This window comes from Lissotriton helveticus, chromosome 2_1 (genome assembly GCF_964261635.1).
Source record: "Lissotriton helveticus chromosome 2_1, aLisHel1.1, whole genome shotgun sequence".
Classification (NCBI taxonomy): Eukaryota; Metazoa; Chordata; class Amphibia; order Caudata; family Salamandridae; genus Lissotriton; species Lissotriton helveticus.
The window spans coordinates 2,122,606,944-2,122,623,994 of NC_136059.1; the positions used below are offsets into that span (position 1 = coordinate 2,122,606,944).

The 17,051-nt window shown below is 43.2% G+C and overlaps 1 protein-coding gene across 2 annotated transcripts in view; it reads left to right on the forward strand.

Annotated features, from left to right (window-relative positions):
* The window catches only part of WDR17 (WD repeat domain 17), a 953,840-nt gene that overhangs the window by 789,562 nt on the left and 147,227 nt on the right, over window positions 1-17,051 (forward strand). For both annotated transcript variants that reach the window (XM_078677682.1, XM_078677683.1), the window contains exons 25-26: window positions 2,818-2,959; window positions 3,051-3,153. In XM_078677682.1, coding sequence (XP_078533808.1) covers window positions 2,818-2,959; window positions 3,051-3,153 — 245 coding nt within the window. The remainder of the gene's footprint in view (window positions 1-2,817; window positions 2,960-3,050; window positions 3,154-17,051) is intronic.

Consider the following 17,051-nt stretch of genomic DNA (forward strand, 5'->3'; position numbering starts at 1 on the left):
TTAGTGGCCTAAGGTAAACATTAAAAAGAATGGGGCTGATGGCAGAGCCCTGAGGCACACCATGCTGGACCGGGGAGAAAGGAGATTGAAAAGGAGGCATTGAAACCGCCTGCTGCCTGTCCTGCAGAAAAGAATGGAACCAATTCAGAGCCGAGTCTCTCACCCCTGCCTCAAACAACCGCCTCAGCAAGATCTTATGATTAACTGTATCAAAGGCGGCAGACATATCGAGCAGAATCAAAAAAGAAGCCTGATTTCTGTCTGCACGCCTTTGAAGTTCATCCATGGCGGTGATGAGAGCAGTCTCGGTCCCATGGGCCGGCCGAAATCCGAATTGATCCTCGTCAAGAAGGAGAAGTTGTTCTAGGTGGGCGGAAAGAGTATTACTAACCACCCGCTCAACAATCTTGGCGGGAAACGGCAGCAGTGAGATGGGCCGGTAGTTTTTTGAACACTCAGGATCCAACGAGGGTTTTTTTAGCAGGGGGGAGACTAACGCCCGTTTCCAACGAGCAGGGACGGTGCCAGTCACCAGGGATTGATTGCAGACGAGATGGAGTGACGGAAAAAGCTCGTCTGCAAATTCCTTCCATTTTTTTGGGGTGACTGGGTCCAAAGGCGAGCCAGAAACAATCCCCCTCGCTATATTAGAGAATTTTTCAAAAGTAAGCGGCAGGAACTTGAGCAGAGATCTATCCAGAGCCAAAGCCGAGTTGGGTGCCAGGTTAACCGATGGGACAGGGCCAGGTTCCTGAGGGGAGTCACTGTCAAGGGGAGTGTCCAAATCTTTAAGAATCAGATCGATTTTTCCTTTAAAGAATATGGCGAGATTGTCACACAGGTCTTGGGAAGGGACAATCACATTCTTGCAGGCGTCCGGATTGGTAACACTGTTTAAGATGTTAAAGATACTCCTGGCATTATTGGTGGTATTACATATCAAAGAGGAGTAGTAGTCAGCTTTAGATTTTTTAATAAGATTTTTATAGACAAGGATCTTAGTTTTCCATATTTCTTTTGCGGATTCATTATAATCGCGTCTCCATTTCCTCTCTGTTTGTTTACAGTCTAGTTTAGCTGTTTTGAGATCGTCGTTGAACCAAGGAGCAGAATCTCTACCTCTAAAGATGCGATTTTTTAGAGGAGCACTTGAGTCAACGACCGATGAAATACTGGTGTACAAGGAATTATAATTTTCATCCGCAGTAGTAGGAGTGGTTTCTACCAATGACAAGTCTGTAGGACTTCTACTGGCCAATTCATGGCCTAAAGACCCCTCCACTGCAGCAAAAGTAGCGGAGTCTTGTAAATATTGGGACTGACCTTGTAGTCTTTCCTTAGAGATTAAGATTGTAGTAGCGTTAGTGTGCGTCTCCAACTCTGTAGCACTTCGAGGAGAGAACAGATTTCTCAATCTCTTGCCCTTCCTTAGCTCCAGCGCTGCTACAGAAATCCTCGTGCTAGATATTAGAATAGTTGGTAACTCTGGGCTTTTTTTCGGGGGGGAGAGAAAGGGGCTGAGCAGCTGCTCACTAGGTGGACAGTGAAACGGGTGTACATTTTATTTTTACACTCCAACCCCCCCGCTACACCAACCCTCTGAATCAGGCAAACCCCGGAGCTTAGCTTGTCAAAGTCTGACATGCCTGCGTCGAATAAGGCCGCTTGATACCCCTCACACCACCCGCTACCTCCGTAGCATTAACCGTCTCCGTCTCGGTCTCCAACGCCGCTCTCAGTTCTGCCGAGGCCGAGGCCGGGACACCATGGAGGTAGAAAGAGGACTCCCGTGCTCCGCCGGCTGATCAGAAAAGAACCCACCATTAATGCGGTATAGAATACAGGCGATATATTTCTACCGCAACCGCAGCCAGGAATTCAACAAGGAACGCTCTCAGTTATCCACGAGAGGTTCGTTCACATCCTCAAGCTCAGACACTCTTTCCCAACAACGCGGGAGACGATCTTGCAGGGTGATCCACACGGAGCACCGCGGCAGGCTAGCTTGCCGCCGCCATGTTCTTCCCACTACTGATCACTAATTAACCAATATTGCACACAAATTATTATGTGTGTAGATCAGGTGTAAGGGAATTTCTATCATTTGTGCATCACCAAGTAGTGTCTTGATTCATTTTGATCCTATTGAAATCGTTGTTTCCATCGCACTTCAGAATTATAAAACATTTTCCTTAATTTTTGCTTTCCTAATTGTTGAATGTGTATAGTTCATTTGCAGGTACTTACATTTTGCTATGTGTTAGAAAAAATGACATCCCACCGACTTTCCTTTCATACTCTGTACCTTGCAAGATTTTCACATAATTCACTTTACTTTTCTTTCTTTGACTGCAAATTGAGAGGAGTCTGTAAACACCAATCCCCATTTTAAAAAGTAGCAGCAATTTGTCAGAAGACATACCTGACATTGACCTCTGTCCTTGAAGTGCAGCAAATATGACAAGATAAATACAGGATTTAAAGGCATCTATATTTATTGAATGGACGTTCACGATCCTCTCAAATCTGGCCTGGGACCTACAGTTTGGGAAACACTGATCCAGAATATTGAATGGATACTTTTAGAAAGTAACTGAAATTGCCTCCATCAAGCGAGTTTGACTGTTTTTTTTAATTATCTGTTTAAAGTTTACTTAAAAGTTCTGTCTGTAGAATATTTCACTGCATTAGTAGAAAGCTACGAAAGATGTTTAAAACAAGTAATAAAACTCAAAAAAGGTTTTGTTGTCATATCATATTTTATTGCATATTAAACATGATAATTACCTTCTGTATTGACAAAGTATTTATTTCTAGTGTAATCTGCCAGGATTGGAAGAATGTGCACAATTAGCCGAAGCTGCTCACACAGATGGAGATATATTTCAGGCCATAAAATATTACTTATTAAGTACAGAGCCAGAAAAGGCCCTTCCTACTGGAATCCAGTTTGTTAAAGGTAAAACTTAAAACTTCATTTGTAATTCGCAAAATATATCATTCAGTGGGTGGCTTTTTTCACCTCTGCTTTTCTTTTCCATTTTCAACAGAACAAATTAGCAGTTCAGACTGGACTCTGGGCTCCATCTGTCCAATTCTTGATCTTCTAAGCTATATTCGGACTGAAAGACTAGTACTGCATAAATGTAGTGAGTGAGTATTCTTAATGATTGTTGGATTGGTAATATTTTGCCTCTTTATTATTTTCATGTGGTAATTAATTTTATTGGACAGAAACGTTAGTGGTGTTGTCTCTAAAATATAATTTTTCAATGAAGCATTGTTAGAAATGGAATTTCTGGTTGCCTAGGGTATGCACCTCAGCCATGCAGAACCCACCACTCTAGTCAGGGCAAGTCAGTTAAATGCCAAAGATAACCCGTGCTCACCCTCTGGTAGCTTGGTGCAGAGAAGGCTGGCTTATCATCAGAGGCAATGTGTAAAGCGTTTGTGCAACACACTTCTACAGTAACACAATGAATACACCACAAAACAGGCTTAACACAGGATTATGAAAACATACTTTTCACACTATGTAATTATTCAGACAGTACTTGTCATCCTGATCATGGCAAGACCAAAACAATATACATCATACCATTAGTGCATGTAATTTAAGTTAGGTTAAGGAAAATTACATGAATCACAATATATACCCATAAAGACATAGAGCACAGTGCACCTACGCTGCTATTCAACTTTATGTGGTAATCAGGCACCAAACATAGGGCACAGAAGCACCTGCGCTTCTACTACCTTCAATACGGTAATCCAAAGTCTTCCTTACAGCGGTTGCACGCCGCACTTGGGGGCTTCTATCAAGGTTTTACCGTGCAATGCTAATAGAAGAACAGGTGCCCCCATGATACTTCCCACAGGAAAAAAAGGGAGGAGGCACACAATGAGGAATCAAACTGGGAGACTTTGTTCAGTTCCCTGCATTCAGAATGCCAAATGCAGCTGTCCATGAGTGTGCTATGAAGATGGCCGAAAAACAGCACAGTATTGTTTGGCCTGGCCACCCCCAAGGTCGCTTCTTACCTAGGCATCGTCCATTTAAGGTGGCTTCTCTGTCAGGGAACTCCTCTCCTCACACAGCATTGCAGGAAGCAGTCAAACATGGCTCTGCAGTCAGCACAAGGCTGCTGGACTCACTAGAGGCAGAGTCCCACAGCAGAGGTGCTGGGAGGCAATCTTCTATGAGCCTTAGATTGCAAGAACTGGGGGCAACCCAACAAGCCCTTGGGGCACACAGGGAGCAACAGGCTGAGAAGCCAACACATATAGTCCAGTTGTAGTGTGGCAGTCTCTCCCACATTCCAGTAGGCAGCAGGCCAACACAACAAAGCATGTAGTCCAAATGGCGGTTCCTCCTGGCAGCCCAGCAGTCTTCTGGCAATGTGCAGATTGTTGAGCCGATGCAGCCCCATTCAGTGTCTAAAATAATTTTGTCAGAGCCTCAGTACTCATACTCAAAAATATCTTTGATAAAGGGGTGACTTCAAAGGAACCCTTAGAAGTTCTCAACAATCCCTTTCAGCCCTGTCCTGCCTCCAGATGATCAGTTGTGATAAATCAGTCCTTTGTGTGACGTCCGGGTACAACCTATACAAATGTTAAGTACGAACCACCACTACCAGCTCAGGAAGACTATCAGTATGTAGATCAATGCAGATGTATCCCCAATCACACTCAGTCCTTCCTGTGTGGTGGCTGTCTAGAAATTATGTACAGAGTGTAGCTGTCACCTAGCCCAGAAGGTATTAGAGATAGGCTCCAAAACACAAAGAGTCATAAGCACAAAGAAATCCCCGCTTTCTAAAAAAGTGTGACTGCAACAAATGTTGGATGGAATGCTGAATGATTCAAACATTCTCCCCCAGACTAGAGATCTGAATTAAATCCATTGTTCTTTTCCCAATACACCACCCCAGTTTGGACCCAGCCATATGTAAATCAGTCTTTACCCTGTGCCTCATGGGAACAGTCCAGACCGAACTGCCAAGCCAGGTTCTCCCTGGACCGGAAACAAGTATCCTGGAAACGGTTGCGGGGTACGTCATCCTTCATCAGCCAGGTTAGCTTGAATCTAGTGACTCATTGGGCAGGGGACCCACGTCTGGGCATACCCATCCCACTTAGGGCAAAATGTGTAACTGCAACCAATGATGGATGGAATGATGAATGATTCAAGCATTCTCACCCAGTCAACGGATCTGGATTCATCAGCCAGGCTAGCTTGAATCCAGTTGCATTTATAATTGTAGTAATGTAAAATCCAAGCACACCATTAAGAAGGATTTGTCACTCCTCCTTTCTGGTCAAGAATTACCACTCAAAAGTATATAAGGGAATTCCCAATGCTAGCCAATGAGAGAAGTAAGCCTCACAGCACTGAAAAACAAAATAGGCTTTTCGTCACTACCAGGACATGCCAACCATAAAGGCACATGTCGTACCTTTTACTTGCACAGCACCCTACCTAACGGACCACCTAGTGCCTTTCTTAGGGGTGACGTATATGAAATAAAAGGGGAGTTAAAAGCTTGCAAGTAGTTTTAAATACCAAGTCAGGATGGCAGAAAACTACAAACACTGGCCCTGCGATGGCAGACCTGAGACAGGTTTGAAAGGCTACTTCTGTGGGTGGCACAAGTAGTGCTGCAAGCCCACTAGTAGCATTTCATTTACAGGCCCTGGGTATATGGTACATCGCTTTACAAGGGATATACAAATAAATTAAGTATGCCAAACAGGTATATCAGACGCCATTCATCGGCTGCATTGGTTGCCGGTGGCCAGGAGCATTGAATTCAAGGCGCTCTGCATCACTTTCAAAGCTTTCACCACCCCTAGCATCCTGGCCAATCTGCTTTCGCCTTTTGTACCCCGCACGCCATCTCCGCTCACTAGGTCAACACCTGGTGGTGGTCCCCAGCACACGGAGAGCTGCTCCTTCCGCAGTAGGGCTCGCTCCCTGATCACTTCCGGACCCTCAACAACTACCTAGAATTCAGGAAGGCCATTAAAACACACCTGTTTCCTGCAGCGTAGCCCTTGCACCTGCTCCATCTGAAAGTGTCAGTTGCTCTGCTGTCAGCGCCGGGATGCCCCTTTGCGGGGGCAGCTGTTGCGCTTTACAAGTTGTGGTAACATAACATAACATATCATGTTTGAGGGGACAGCACATACACTTTAGCACTGGTTAAATCAATCAATCAGCATTTGTAAAGCGGGGTACAACCACCCCCAGGGGTATCTGGGTGCTAAGGATGCTGAGTCTCCATTAAAAAGCCAGGACTTGAGTCTCTTTTTGAAGACCTCCAAGGAGAGTGCTGTTCAGAGGGAGAAGGAGCGGTCATGCCTGTCTTGGTGGACATGTAGGAGAAGGAGTGGCCCCCACTACGGCTTTGACGGATGGGAGTGGGCTAAGGCGAGTGAGGAGGAGCGCAGGTGTCTAGAGGGTTGATGGACTTTCAGTCGCTGATTGATGTAGGATGGTCCTTGATCATGTAGGGCTTTAAAGGCATGCATGAGGATCTTGAACTAGCATCTCTTCTGGATGGGGAGCTAGTGGAGGTTTCTGAGGTGGAGAGTGATCTGTGACCACTTAGGAAGGTCCAGGATGAGTCTGGCCTCTGCATTCTGTATGATCTGGAGTCTTCTGAGGAGCTGGGTGGAGATGCTGGAGTAGAGAGCATTGCCGTAGTCAAGGCGGCTGAGTGAGGGTTTTGCTGATGTTGATATGGATCCATTTGAAGATTCTGCATAGCATGTGAAGAGAGTGTAAGCAGGAGGATGCAACTTTGTAGACTTGTCATCTCATTATCAGTTGACGATGATCTCTAGGTCGTGTACATGGTCTATTCGTGAGGTAGTTGGTCTGAGTTCAGTTGGCTACTGTGCTCCCAGGCGGAGGTTTTGTTCCCAAAGGTAAGTACTCTGTCTTGTCAGAGTTTAATCATTCAGTTGGCTACATTGGTCAAGGTGCTAGAAAAGTTGGTTTGGGCGTTGTTGGGGTCCTCGGTGAGCAAGAAATGAAATTAAATGAAATTAGGTTTTCTAAAGCGCACTACTACCCGTGGGTGTCTAGGCGCTGACTTCCAGAGGGTGGTCCAAAGTAAAGAAAAACGCCAGACAACAGTGTGGCACAGAGAAATAGATGACAATACTGAGCTAGTTGTTAAACAGCCCGGTTTTGAGAGCCCTGAGAAAAGTAAGTTGCAAAAGAGTATAAGTTGAGTGTCGTCCACATAGGAGACTATGTTGAGGCTGTTGGATCTGACGATGTCTGCAAGGGGGGTCATATATGTGTTTAATAAGGTGGGGCTGAGTGATGATCTTTGGGGTATGCTGCATATGATGTTCTTGGGTGTGGAGGTGAAGGGAGGTCGCCAAATGCTCTATGGGCATCCTGAAAGAAGGAAGGAGGCGATCCACTTAAGGGTGTTGTGCTGTATTCCTAAGTTGTAATGTCTATTGATGAGGGTGTTGTGAGAGAAGGTGTTGAACACCGCTGAGAGGTCGAGGAGAATCTGGGCCAAGGCTTCTCCATGGTTGAATGGAGTTCTAATGTCGCCTGTGGCAGCAATTAGCGCATTCTCAGTGCTGTGGTTGGCGTGGAATCCTATGAGGCGTCCAGTAGGTAGTTGTGGTTCAGGAATGCAGTAAGCTGTTGGTTGATGGGTTTCTCAACAACTTTGGCCAGGTAGGGAAAAAGGGAGATTGGTCAATAATTTTTTAGATCGCTGGGGTCGGTGTAAGGCATCTTAAGAAATGGTCTAACTTCTGTGTGTTTCCATCTGTCTAGGAACTTTGCTGTGTTGTTGGAGGTGTTGAGAACACTAGTGAGTTCCATGCTGATTGGGTTGGTTCCAAGGTTGAAGAGGTGTTGGGGGCAGGAAATGGTAGGCGCCCCTGAGTGGATGGAAGACATAAAGGCTGTGGGGGACTGGGTGGTGAGCGGCTACCAGTAAGTGATAATTTGGGTTGTGTTCGCTGGCAGGTCGTAGTTGTTGAGGTTGTTGGGTTGGGGTCGATGTTGTTGTACATAGCAGCAATCTTGCCGTGGAAGTAGTCTGAGAGTGTGTCGCAGAGTTCTTGGGAGGGGTAGGCAGTGTTCTCTGTAGCTGTCGGGTTGGAGAATTCCTTGACTATTTTGAAGAGTGCCTTAGTGCGGTTGACCGCTGTGTCGATCCTGGTGGTGATGGCTGCTTTCTTAGCTTCCTTGATGTGCTGATAGATGCAGAGGGCTAGTTTGTGGGTGTCTTGGTCGGTAGGGTTCTTTGTGGAACACCATCTCTTCTCCATTTGGTGTCAGTTGCGCTTGGGTTGTTTAGCAGGTTCTGCCAGTACTGTCTGCTCTGTTCCCCTCACACATTATTACGAGAGCAGAAATCAACACACAGTTGCCTTTTCTTTTAATTCCCAACAACAACTGAATACAATGTGTTACTTTGCACTGTTACTTCTGTAAATATTGTATAGACTGCTATTTTTGTACTTTTTAATGTCAGTTTCTTTTCCAAAGCTGTTCACCAAGTGCAGGACAATCTATGTAAAAACACAACTTATTTTTTTCATACATTTTGATTGGCAGTGGTTGAAATATAGTTTTAGGTAACAATTTGTTTCACTGTTGAAACAATTGCCATTTTCCTGAGCATGACACATCTGGAGATGAAACAGTATACTCCAACAAAAATATTCTTAAATAGCAGTTCGGCCATTGGTAATCTAAAGATATATGTTTATCTTTCTTAAACTTAATTGAATTTAATATGTAGTATTCTATCCTGTTCTTCATTCATATTCATAATTAGAGCAATGACTTTGAACACCTTTAGGCTAGGGATAAATGTATCCCGTTCTTTCACAATGATAGTGTATCAACATGCTATATTTTCCATGTATATTTTATCTCTGTTTAATTTCTGCAACATGTTGAGAAGTTCAAATTGTTGACAGTAGTCACACCTGAGAAGTGAAATAATGATATTTGCTACATTAATGTAATAATCAGACAGATGCCTTGTTTGATCAGCGGGCATTTCATATGACAGATCATAACTAATGCCTGCACCTTATGTGACCTGTGCCATTAGGAACCTTGCCATTTCTCTTGAACGTAAGACAGAAGCAACATCCCAGATACCCTGCTTTCGATTATTAAGTGAAAGAAACCACCAGTTGATAGGCGGAATCAGATACAGCTAACATTGTTTACTGTTCTGCATGGGAGTTACAATGTCCCAGCTGCTAGCCCTCCTTTCGAGTCACTTTAGGAAAAGATGCCCTATTCGACCTCTGACAATTTGTTGTACACTTGGGAAAATGCTTTGTCAACTAAGGCACTTTTTAGTGTTTTGAGTCTTCCTATGCCTGTGTCTAGATATTATTTAGGCACTGTCAACTTGCTAAAGCTTGAACTGATAGCCGCAGATAAAAAATCATATAGAACACGTTTTTGATGACTGACTTAGATACATAGGAGACTTGCTCATTATCTGAGGCAGAAACAGAACTGACAGAAATAAAGAGAGCCTTGCTATCATTCACAAAGACAAATAAAATGGAGACAATTTAAATGCACAATATAACCGTCTATTTCCACATTACCTAGTGCCCCAGTCATAACGCAAGTGCCATAGATTGTATAAAGTACTTTTTCACTTGATCACAATGAGCTGCTAAACTGTTTGATGATACCTAGGCAACATGAAGTTTGATCACGCTTTAAACAATGTCTTCAGTTCAAAACTATATGCAACATTCTATCTAATGGCTCAGGTACTTTGATGGCATTGATCAATTGTTAACATGGTAAAAACTGCATTATAGTCATTGATAAAAACAAATGGAACTGTATCTCAAATGATACATGATCTTTCTCTTCAATACTTATGCTGACAACCATCAACCTAACTCAGAACAAAACCATCTGCCTTCATACAATAAACTGTACCTTCTCCAGCATAAAGCAAACAACGTTTCATCAAATTGTGATATCTCCTGGATAATCACTACAAACCCACCATCAGCAACCCCTAAAAGAAATCTGCAGTATATATGATCACTCTCACCTCACCACTACAACATAAATAAGGTAACAATCATGACCTAAATTGTCCCTCAAAGATCATTAATCATGACATGCCACATCAAAGCTGGCTAGTTTGATCACCATGCATTACTGTTTACTAATATACCTCTCAGAGTACTAAGAAAATGGCAAGTAAAACTGACTAAAATGATAAAAAGACCAATATAAATCCATACAGATTGCCAATACTTTATGGAAGAACAAACGTTCCACTCAACACTTAGGTTGGTGTTGGAACCGGCAGTGTCTGATTGGCTGAAGGGATGCCCCCAGCCAGGCAGAACCTACAACTCCTGTCAAGGGCAGGTGATTACTCTCACTGTACAACCAGTGCTCACCTTTGGGTAGCTTGGCACTGAGCAGCCAGGATTATATCAGAGGCAATGTGTAAAGCAAAGGCACAGCAATCACTCACGATAATTACACTAAGTGCCACAAAAGAGACCACACAGAATGTATGTAAAGGCGTTTGTATTCAACACACATATTCAATCATAATAACATGAACCGCATATACTTTTAGGCATAAAACACATTTGGAAATATCACTAGCAGTACTGGGCCCACTTGTATTGTTATGAGTATGCACACTGTGTACAATTCCTAATCTAACCCTCTCTCCCCCAATTGAGAGAAAGCACCCTTATGCAGTGCACGATATCAAATATATACACATACACAAAAATAGAACACTTTTTAGCATGACCTGGCCCATAGCAATGCGCGTAAACCCAATGTCAAAAGTATTGTGCTTTTGGCATACAATCAACGTATAATACAGCAACGCTGGCCAGTGACATGAATCACAGGCGGTCTGCACACAATCACTTCCACTTACACACACACACACTCACAAAACACCACTACACAGTGCAACAGGTTTCACCCAGTCCGCACAGCACGCTCTTACACACACATTCACACCTGGCAAAGCTAATGTAGTGCCACTTGTACCCAGCCGGTCAATGGATCACACCCAGCAGACTCCATAGTCCCAGCTTCCCTCCACCCTCTAGTTCATCCCAATTGTCTTATACTCCGATTGGAAGATAACCAACCTTGCCTCCCGGACACTGGGACATACACAACCAAAGTCACACTTAGTCTGAGTCCTCGGGAAGCAGGTGGGAAAATATAGCAGTTTCAATTAGGAGGTAGACATAAATAGGGGGAATTTAGCAGCCACTCGGGAAGTTCACCCACAGGTCTCAAAACATAAAAGAGTCACGCAGTATCGTGACCCACTTCCGAACTGTCTCGAAAGCATTCCTCTTGCTACAACCTGGCGCCAAGATATCTTCAGGAGGGGGAAGGTGTAGAAAGGGCTGTTGGTCCACCGCGATGAGGGGCAAAAAGGGAACAACTGATGAATGGGAGTAACACAAGGGGAGCCTATCGATAGGATTATTGTCGCATCAGCTGCCTTCAACACCCTACATCATGAAACATTGCTCCCATATTTTCCATGAGTTCAAAGTTGAAGGGTAGGTCTTTGAATGGCCTGACTCTTCCTTTCATCCTAATTATAATTTGGGAAACTGGAGTCTTTTGGACCTTTCTCTCTCACCTTAAAACGTTGAGTGTCTAACGGAGAAATTCTATCAAACCCTCTATTTTATCTGTACATCCAAACATTGTAACGGATACTGCTGGTAAACAGTTATTATGTTATTGTCAGTTAGTATGCACGTCACACCTAACTCTACTTAATCTGTATGAAATCGAAATCTTGAAAAAATTCTGGATATGGAGCCCCTCATCAATGACTATTAATCAATAACAGAAAGGACTGCTAAAAAAATAACATATCAAAATGTTCCCTTTTTTCGACGAAATTTCAGCAACCTCCATTCCAGTCAAGGAATCAGAAGCTTTTTCAAAGATATTGGCAGTCATAGTTAACTCTACTGATTTTCAGGTATGGGTGTGGTGCATCTTACTCATAGGGGTACACAATATTTACAAAGTGGAGGTTTTAACTACAAGGGAGTACTCTTATATTATCCTGGAGTTCAAATACCTGCTAACTATAGCAGTATACCAACATTGCTTGATTCTCTACTCAAGTATCTATATCGATGGGGTTGACTTGAATTAACCAAAAGAGCAGCAAATATCCCACATTACATTTTTTCTGCACATATTCGGCTAGCACTCAAGGGGATGAGGTCTGATAAGACAGAGCTTTGGGTGCCAATATTTCGCTCATACTTCAGTATTTGTTATGGCTTCCCACCTGTTACAGGAGCAAACATAGCATGCTATCACACACCATTGACTCACTATTAGGCCATTGGAACAACTTGATTAAAAGCAACTAGGTAACAACATTCCCATCACCCTTTTCCCACTGACTCACCCAGTCCTCCTATCATGGCTGCATGACCCACATTTCTTGACTTGGAGGAAGAAAGTATATGCTCATAAAGAATACATGATTTCTTCAACAATGAAAACCTGAAAACTAGGGAGAAGTGTGAAAGTTACATTTAGTGTGAAGAGTTATATTTTCACATGAATTAGATTTAAACAAATACAGGTATTAAACTGGACTGGGACCAGTGATATCTGGGTCTAGAATTGTTCATAATTGACCCCAGTGGAAACCATTTTTGTGCTTGCTTCAACTTGGAAAGGGGTTTAGGTATGAGCCCAACTCAGACTCGACAGAGTTACATGACGAAGTAGATGAAAGAACTCAAACAGAGTCTGGATAAGGAGGATGGGGAGGCCATTTGGTTGAGAGCTGCAACAATTTTAATCTGTACTAAATATAAAGAGAAGGCCTATAAACATCATCCAGGGTCAAGCCCAAGTTCAAGAGTTCTAATATGTCCTGGAGATATTGTCAAACAGGAGGCATAATGAAACAGGTCTTGTGGTCTTAACCTTTAGGCAACCATACTAAGGATCACTATTGCTCATTGTCAAAATATTGCAGGCATAGAATTGCCATTAGATCGCATTGTAATATTGTTGGACTACCCAGTAAAGGACAAACTATATTCCACATATGCCCATATGGGAAAACCCATATCACACATTCCCTCTTAGCTGGTAGACTAACTCTGGCCCAATGCAAAATACATCACCCCACTGGGGAGATGGTGGGGAATATCTGGTACATATATTCAAAATCCATAAATTTGAAAAAACATGGAGAACCTTCAAGACATATATTAAATCCAGTTAGGGGTTGGAGAATGACCTGACATGTCTCCAATCTGGGGGAAAAGGGGCAGCCACACAGATTTTCCAGTTCTTATGAAGACATTGAAATGTATGTTCAAATGGTCTATGATAGGTTTTTTAAACTTTTTATCGTGCTCTGGTCTTTTTTATGGTATGGATTTTTTTCAAAAGGCTTCTCTTCTCATTTTTAAAATTTTTAATACCAAATGTTATTGCATTTTTATCTTAAATAAAAGAAGGGGGAAAAATCACATACAGTCCAAATAAAGCTATACAATTGAGTTGGTCGGACACAAGAGAACATAACAAGCAGCCATTAGGGGGCAATTGTATAAAAAAACTGTAACTTAATGGAGAAATTCCAAGAATTATAGTGGCCCTCTATTGGCAATTATAAAAAAAAAAAGCGATAAAAGAAAAAAACAACCATAAAACAATGTAAAACCCCCTGCACACAACCCTAATCCCAAATTGCCATTGTGAATCCATGTTTCAATAAAGCATATAAGAAAGTGAGTGAGACCACACATTCTCTGGGAGGTCTAAAGGAAGTCGAGGCAAAATGTATGTGTAGCCTTGGTGAGAGTCAGGTGCCATTGACATAGAGGCACTGTGATCTAGATAGTGGTAATCAGTCAGAGTCTTTTTTGAGATTCAAATGACTCCAACAGGTCATCCCAGACAAGTGCAATAGGCTTTATACATAAACCTTGATATTACGCCCTTTACAATGCATAACTTCGAAAGTCACCCAACAAATGACCTCTTCCCACCAGCAAGATACAAGTGATGCTCTAAGGGGTTTCAATTGTCTGGTAATCTGCTTCTTGGACAGGAGAAGTGGCAGGTCCACAATCGCGCTGTGGTTTCAGATTTTTTAGATCTAGGGTAGAGGTCCAATAAACAGAGCTCTACATTGTCCCACTGGGGGACCTCTGTAAGCACCAAAAGCGCACTCTTTATATCTATCAATAAGATGTCAGTAGAGGGCATGCCAATAACATGTGCAGCGGGATCTGCAGAGTCTACCGACATCTAGGGCAATTAGGCAAGGCTGTGAAGAAGATTTTATGAAGTTTTAATGGTGTTAAACATGCTTTATGTAAGGGTGAGAATTGAATACATTTAAAATGTGTATTGCGTGAGACTCTGTTTGGGTACTTGAGGAGGAAGTGTCATTCTTTAACATGTAAGACTGGAATCAGGTCCTATTCACATTCAGCCCATAGAGGGGCCAAAGGGGTACATAAATGGGCATGTAAACCCCTGTACATCCTCTTAATTAGATATCTACAGGTACCCATCTCATAGACTGCTTGTATGAGCATATGAGTCTCAGGTTAATTGCCTGTTTGTGTCCAGTGGGTGCGGACATAGTGAAGAAGGTTAGCGTTCTTTAAGAGAAGTGAGCCTGGCAAGCCAAGCAAATGTTTAAATTCTGAATGGGGCAGTAGTGCACCCTTGGAGAAGAGGTCCCCCACCATCGTGACCCCACAGTTCTCCCATGACTTCAACCTGGCTGCTGTGAGCATACCCACATGAGTGGGCAGGTCTCTCAATGATATATATAAGGAGCATAATTCTGGGTGAGTTAGTGTACTGGAGAGCACATCTGTAGTATGTTTATGCATTAATGAGCAGCAAGGGTATGTAAGGGGGCCATGTCACTCCCGGTAATTACAGTCTATGTAGTGAGCCAAGTCATAGCATATGTAAGATATACCCATTTCAAGTTAAGTGCAAATCCGCCAACCAGTATGACAGCCATTGTAGTTGTCCTGCAAAGCAATAAGTCTTGACGTCTGGGGCACTCATCCTGACCTCTTCAGCTGGTAACTGCATCTTAAGTAGGCCAACCCTGCACCTCCCACTGCCCCAGATTAGTTCTATCAGCAACAAATCAAGAGTTAAAAAAATTTCAGCCAGGATGACAACTGGTAAATTGACAAAATAGCACAATAGACGGGGCAACATTACCATCTTAGCCAATACCAACAGGGCTGCTACTAACAAAGGCAATGTGATCCAGAAGTGTATTTGGGATTTCAGCTATATAATGCTGTTATTAAGTTCCTGTCAATTAATTATGCGCTCGTTCTATAAATTTGGATACCAAGCTATTTAAACATATGATGTGCTACTGATATATGTTGTGTGTCTAATGTCATGCACTCACCTAGTCCCAACCCTGGAGACAATACTCGAGCTGAAGCTGTACCTCCTATCCCTCTCGGGCTGCACTAGATCAAGGTACCAGACTCTGTAAATCACGCACTACCGAAGAGGGGGAAGGAACGTTGGAATAAAATAAGGAATGAGAGACTTGTGATATTGAATCTGCTCAGTGGCTTTGCAACACTGCATAGCAGGACTTGGCACTCCCGAGACCTATGGTATTTGTGACGTAGTTATGCACTGGACCAGGACCTCGGGTTTTATGAAGGGCAATATGGTGGAAATAACAAGAGAAGGCAGTTACCATCAGAGTGAACAAACCTCAATATACTATGACCATATTTTGACTTCATTAACATACACTTAAAGGCTTCAATCAGAAACACGGCACTAGAGCAGAATAACCAAATTCACAGATTGGTGTTTCTGGTACTCCCTAGAATTAGGCCAAAATTCAGAATGGAGTTTCTGGTACTCCCAAGGGTAAAACAAAACACAGAGTGGAGTTTCTGGCGCTCCCAAGGATCAACTTCAAATACAGATCTCTGTATCAAACCTGCACATATATCAAGTGCCCTTGTGTGCTTCTTCTTGTCACAACTGTTCATCAGAGAAACACAAACGTAGTGTCTTTAGTTCTTGCGCTATTACAGTACAAGCACCAAGTTTTCAAGAACTGTCCAGAGTGTGAAAACACCTGAAGCACTGGAAGAAATCAAGGGGTGGCCTGGAGATAATGTCTACGGTCTTGAAGGTGCTGATCACTCAGTCTTGCCTAACACTATTAGAAGGATTAGTGCGCACTAACCAGATATGAAGTACCTGGCCTTACTGTCCAGTTTACCAGCAGTTCGAAGAAGATCTTGAGGCCTTGACACAGAGAGCTGCAGGGGAACAGGAGTCACAGTGCAGGAAACGGAGATGACGAAGACCAGACAGACCTGGGACTACTGGGACTACCGGTTCAGCATGGAATGAAGAAAACTAGAGTGCTGCTCGATTCTGGGTGATTCAGCAGGTGAGTGGGATGGGTGAAGTGTGTTCAAGCAGGGATAAAGGCCAAGCCACGATCTGGATTTGGTTGCAGCTTGTATACCATGTTGGACGACCAATAAATGTAGCTGGCTAACTTGTGGTATGTGGAAAACTGGAAGGCTCCCAAGGATCCCTGAAGGAAACACATGCTAGTTTAATAGTTTGACCTTAAAGGAAGGGTTGGTGCAACTGGACGGATGAAACCAATTAGCCAGGAAACAAATGTATCTCTTCTAACCAAATATGGACAATGGAAAAGAACACCAAGGCCCTAGTAACAGAGGGCGAGGTACTCTATTAGTTCACTTGTTCTGGAGAAATGCTTGCCAGAGACAAGTGAAATGGTACGTAGGGCTCTGGGGAATATCAGTCATGGTATCATAGCAAGCCATTAAACTCCACAAGAGTAATGCAACACGGGGCCTGCATGCAGGACCAACTACACAGAGGTTGCAGGAGGGGGTCGTGACACCTAAGAGCAGGGTATCTTGAGCTATATGACCTTTAAACAAAAATGCATAAGACTTAGCGTGGTTGACCCATAGAC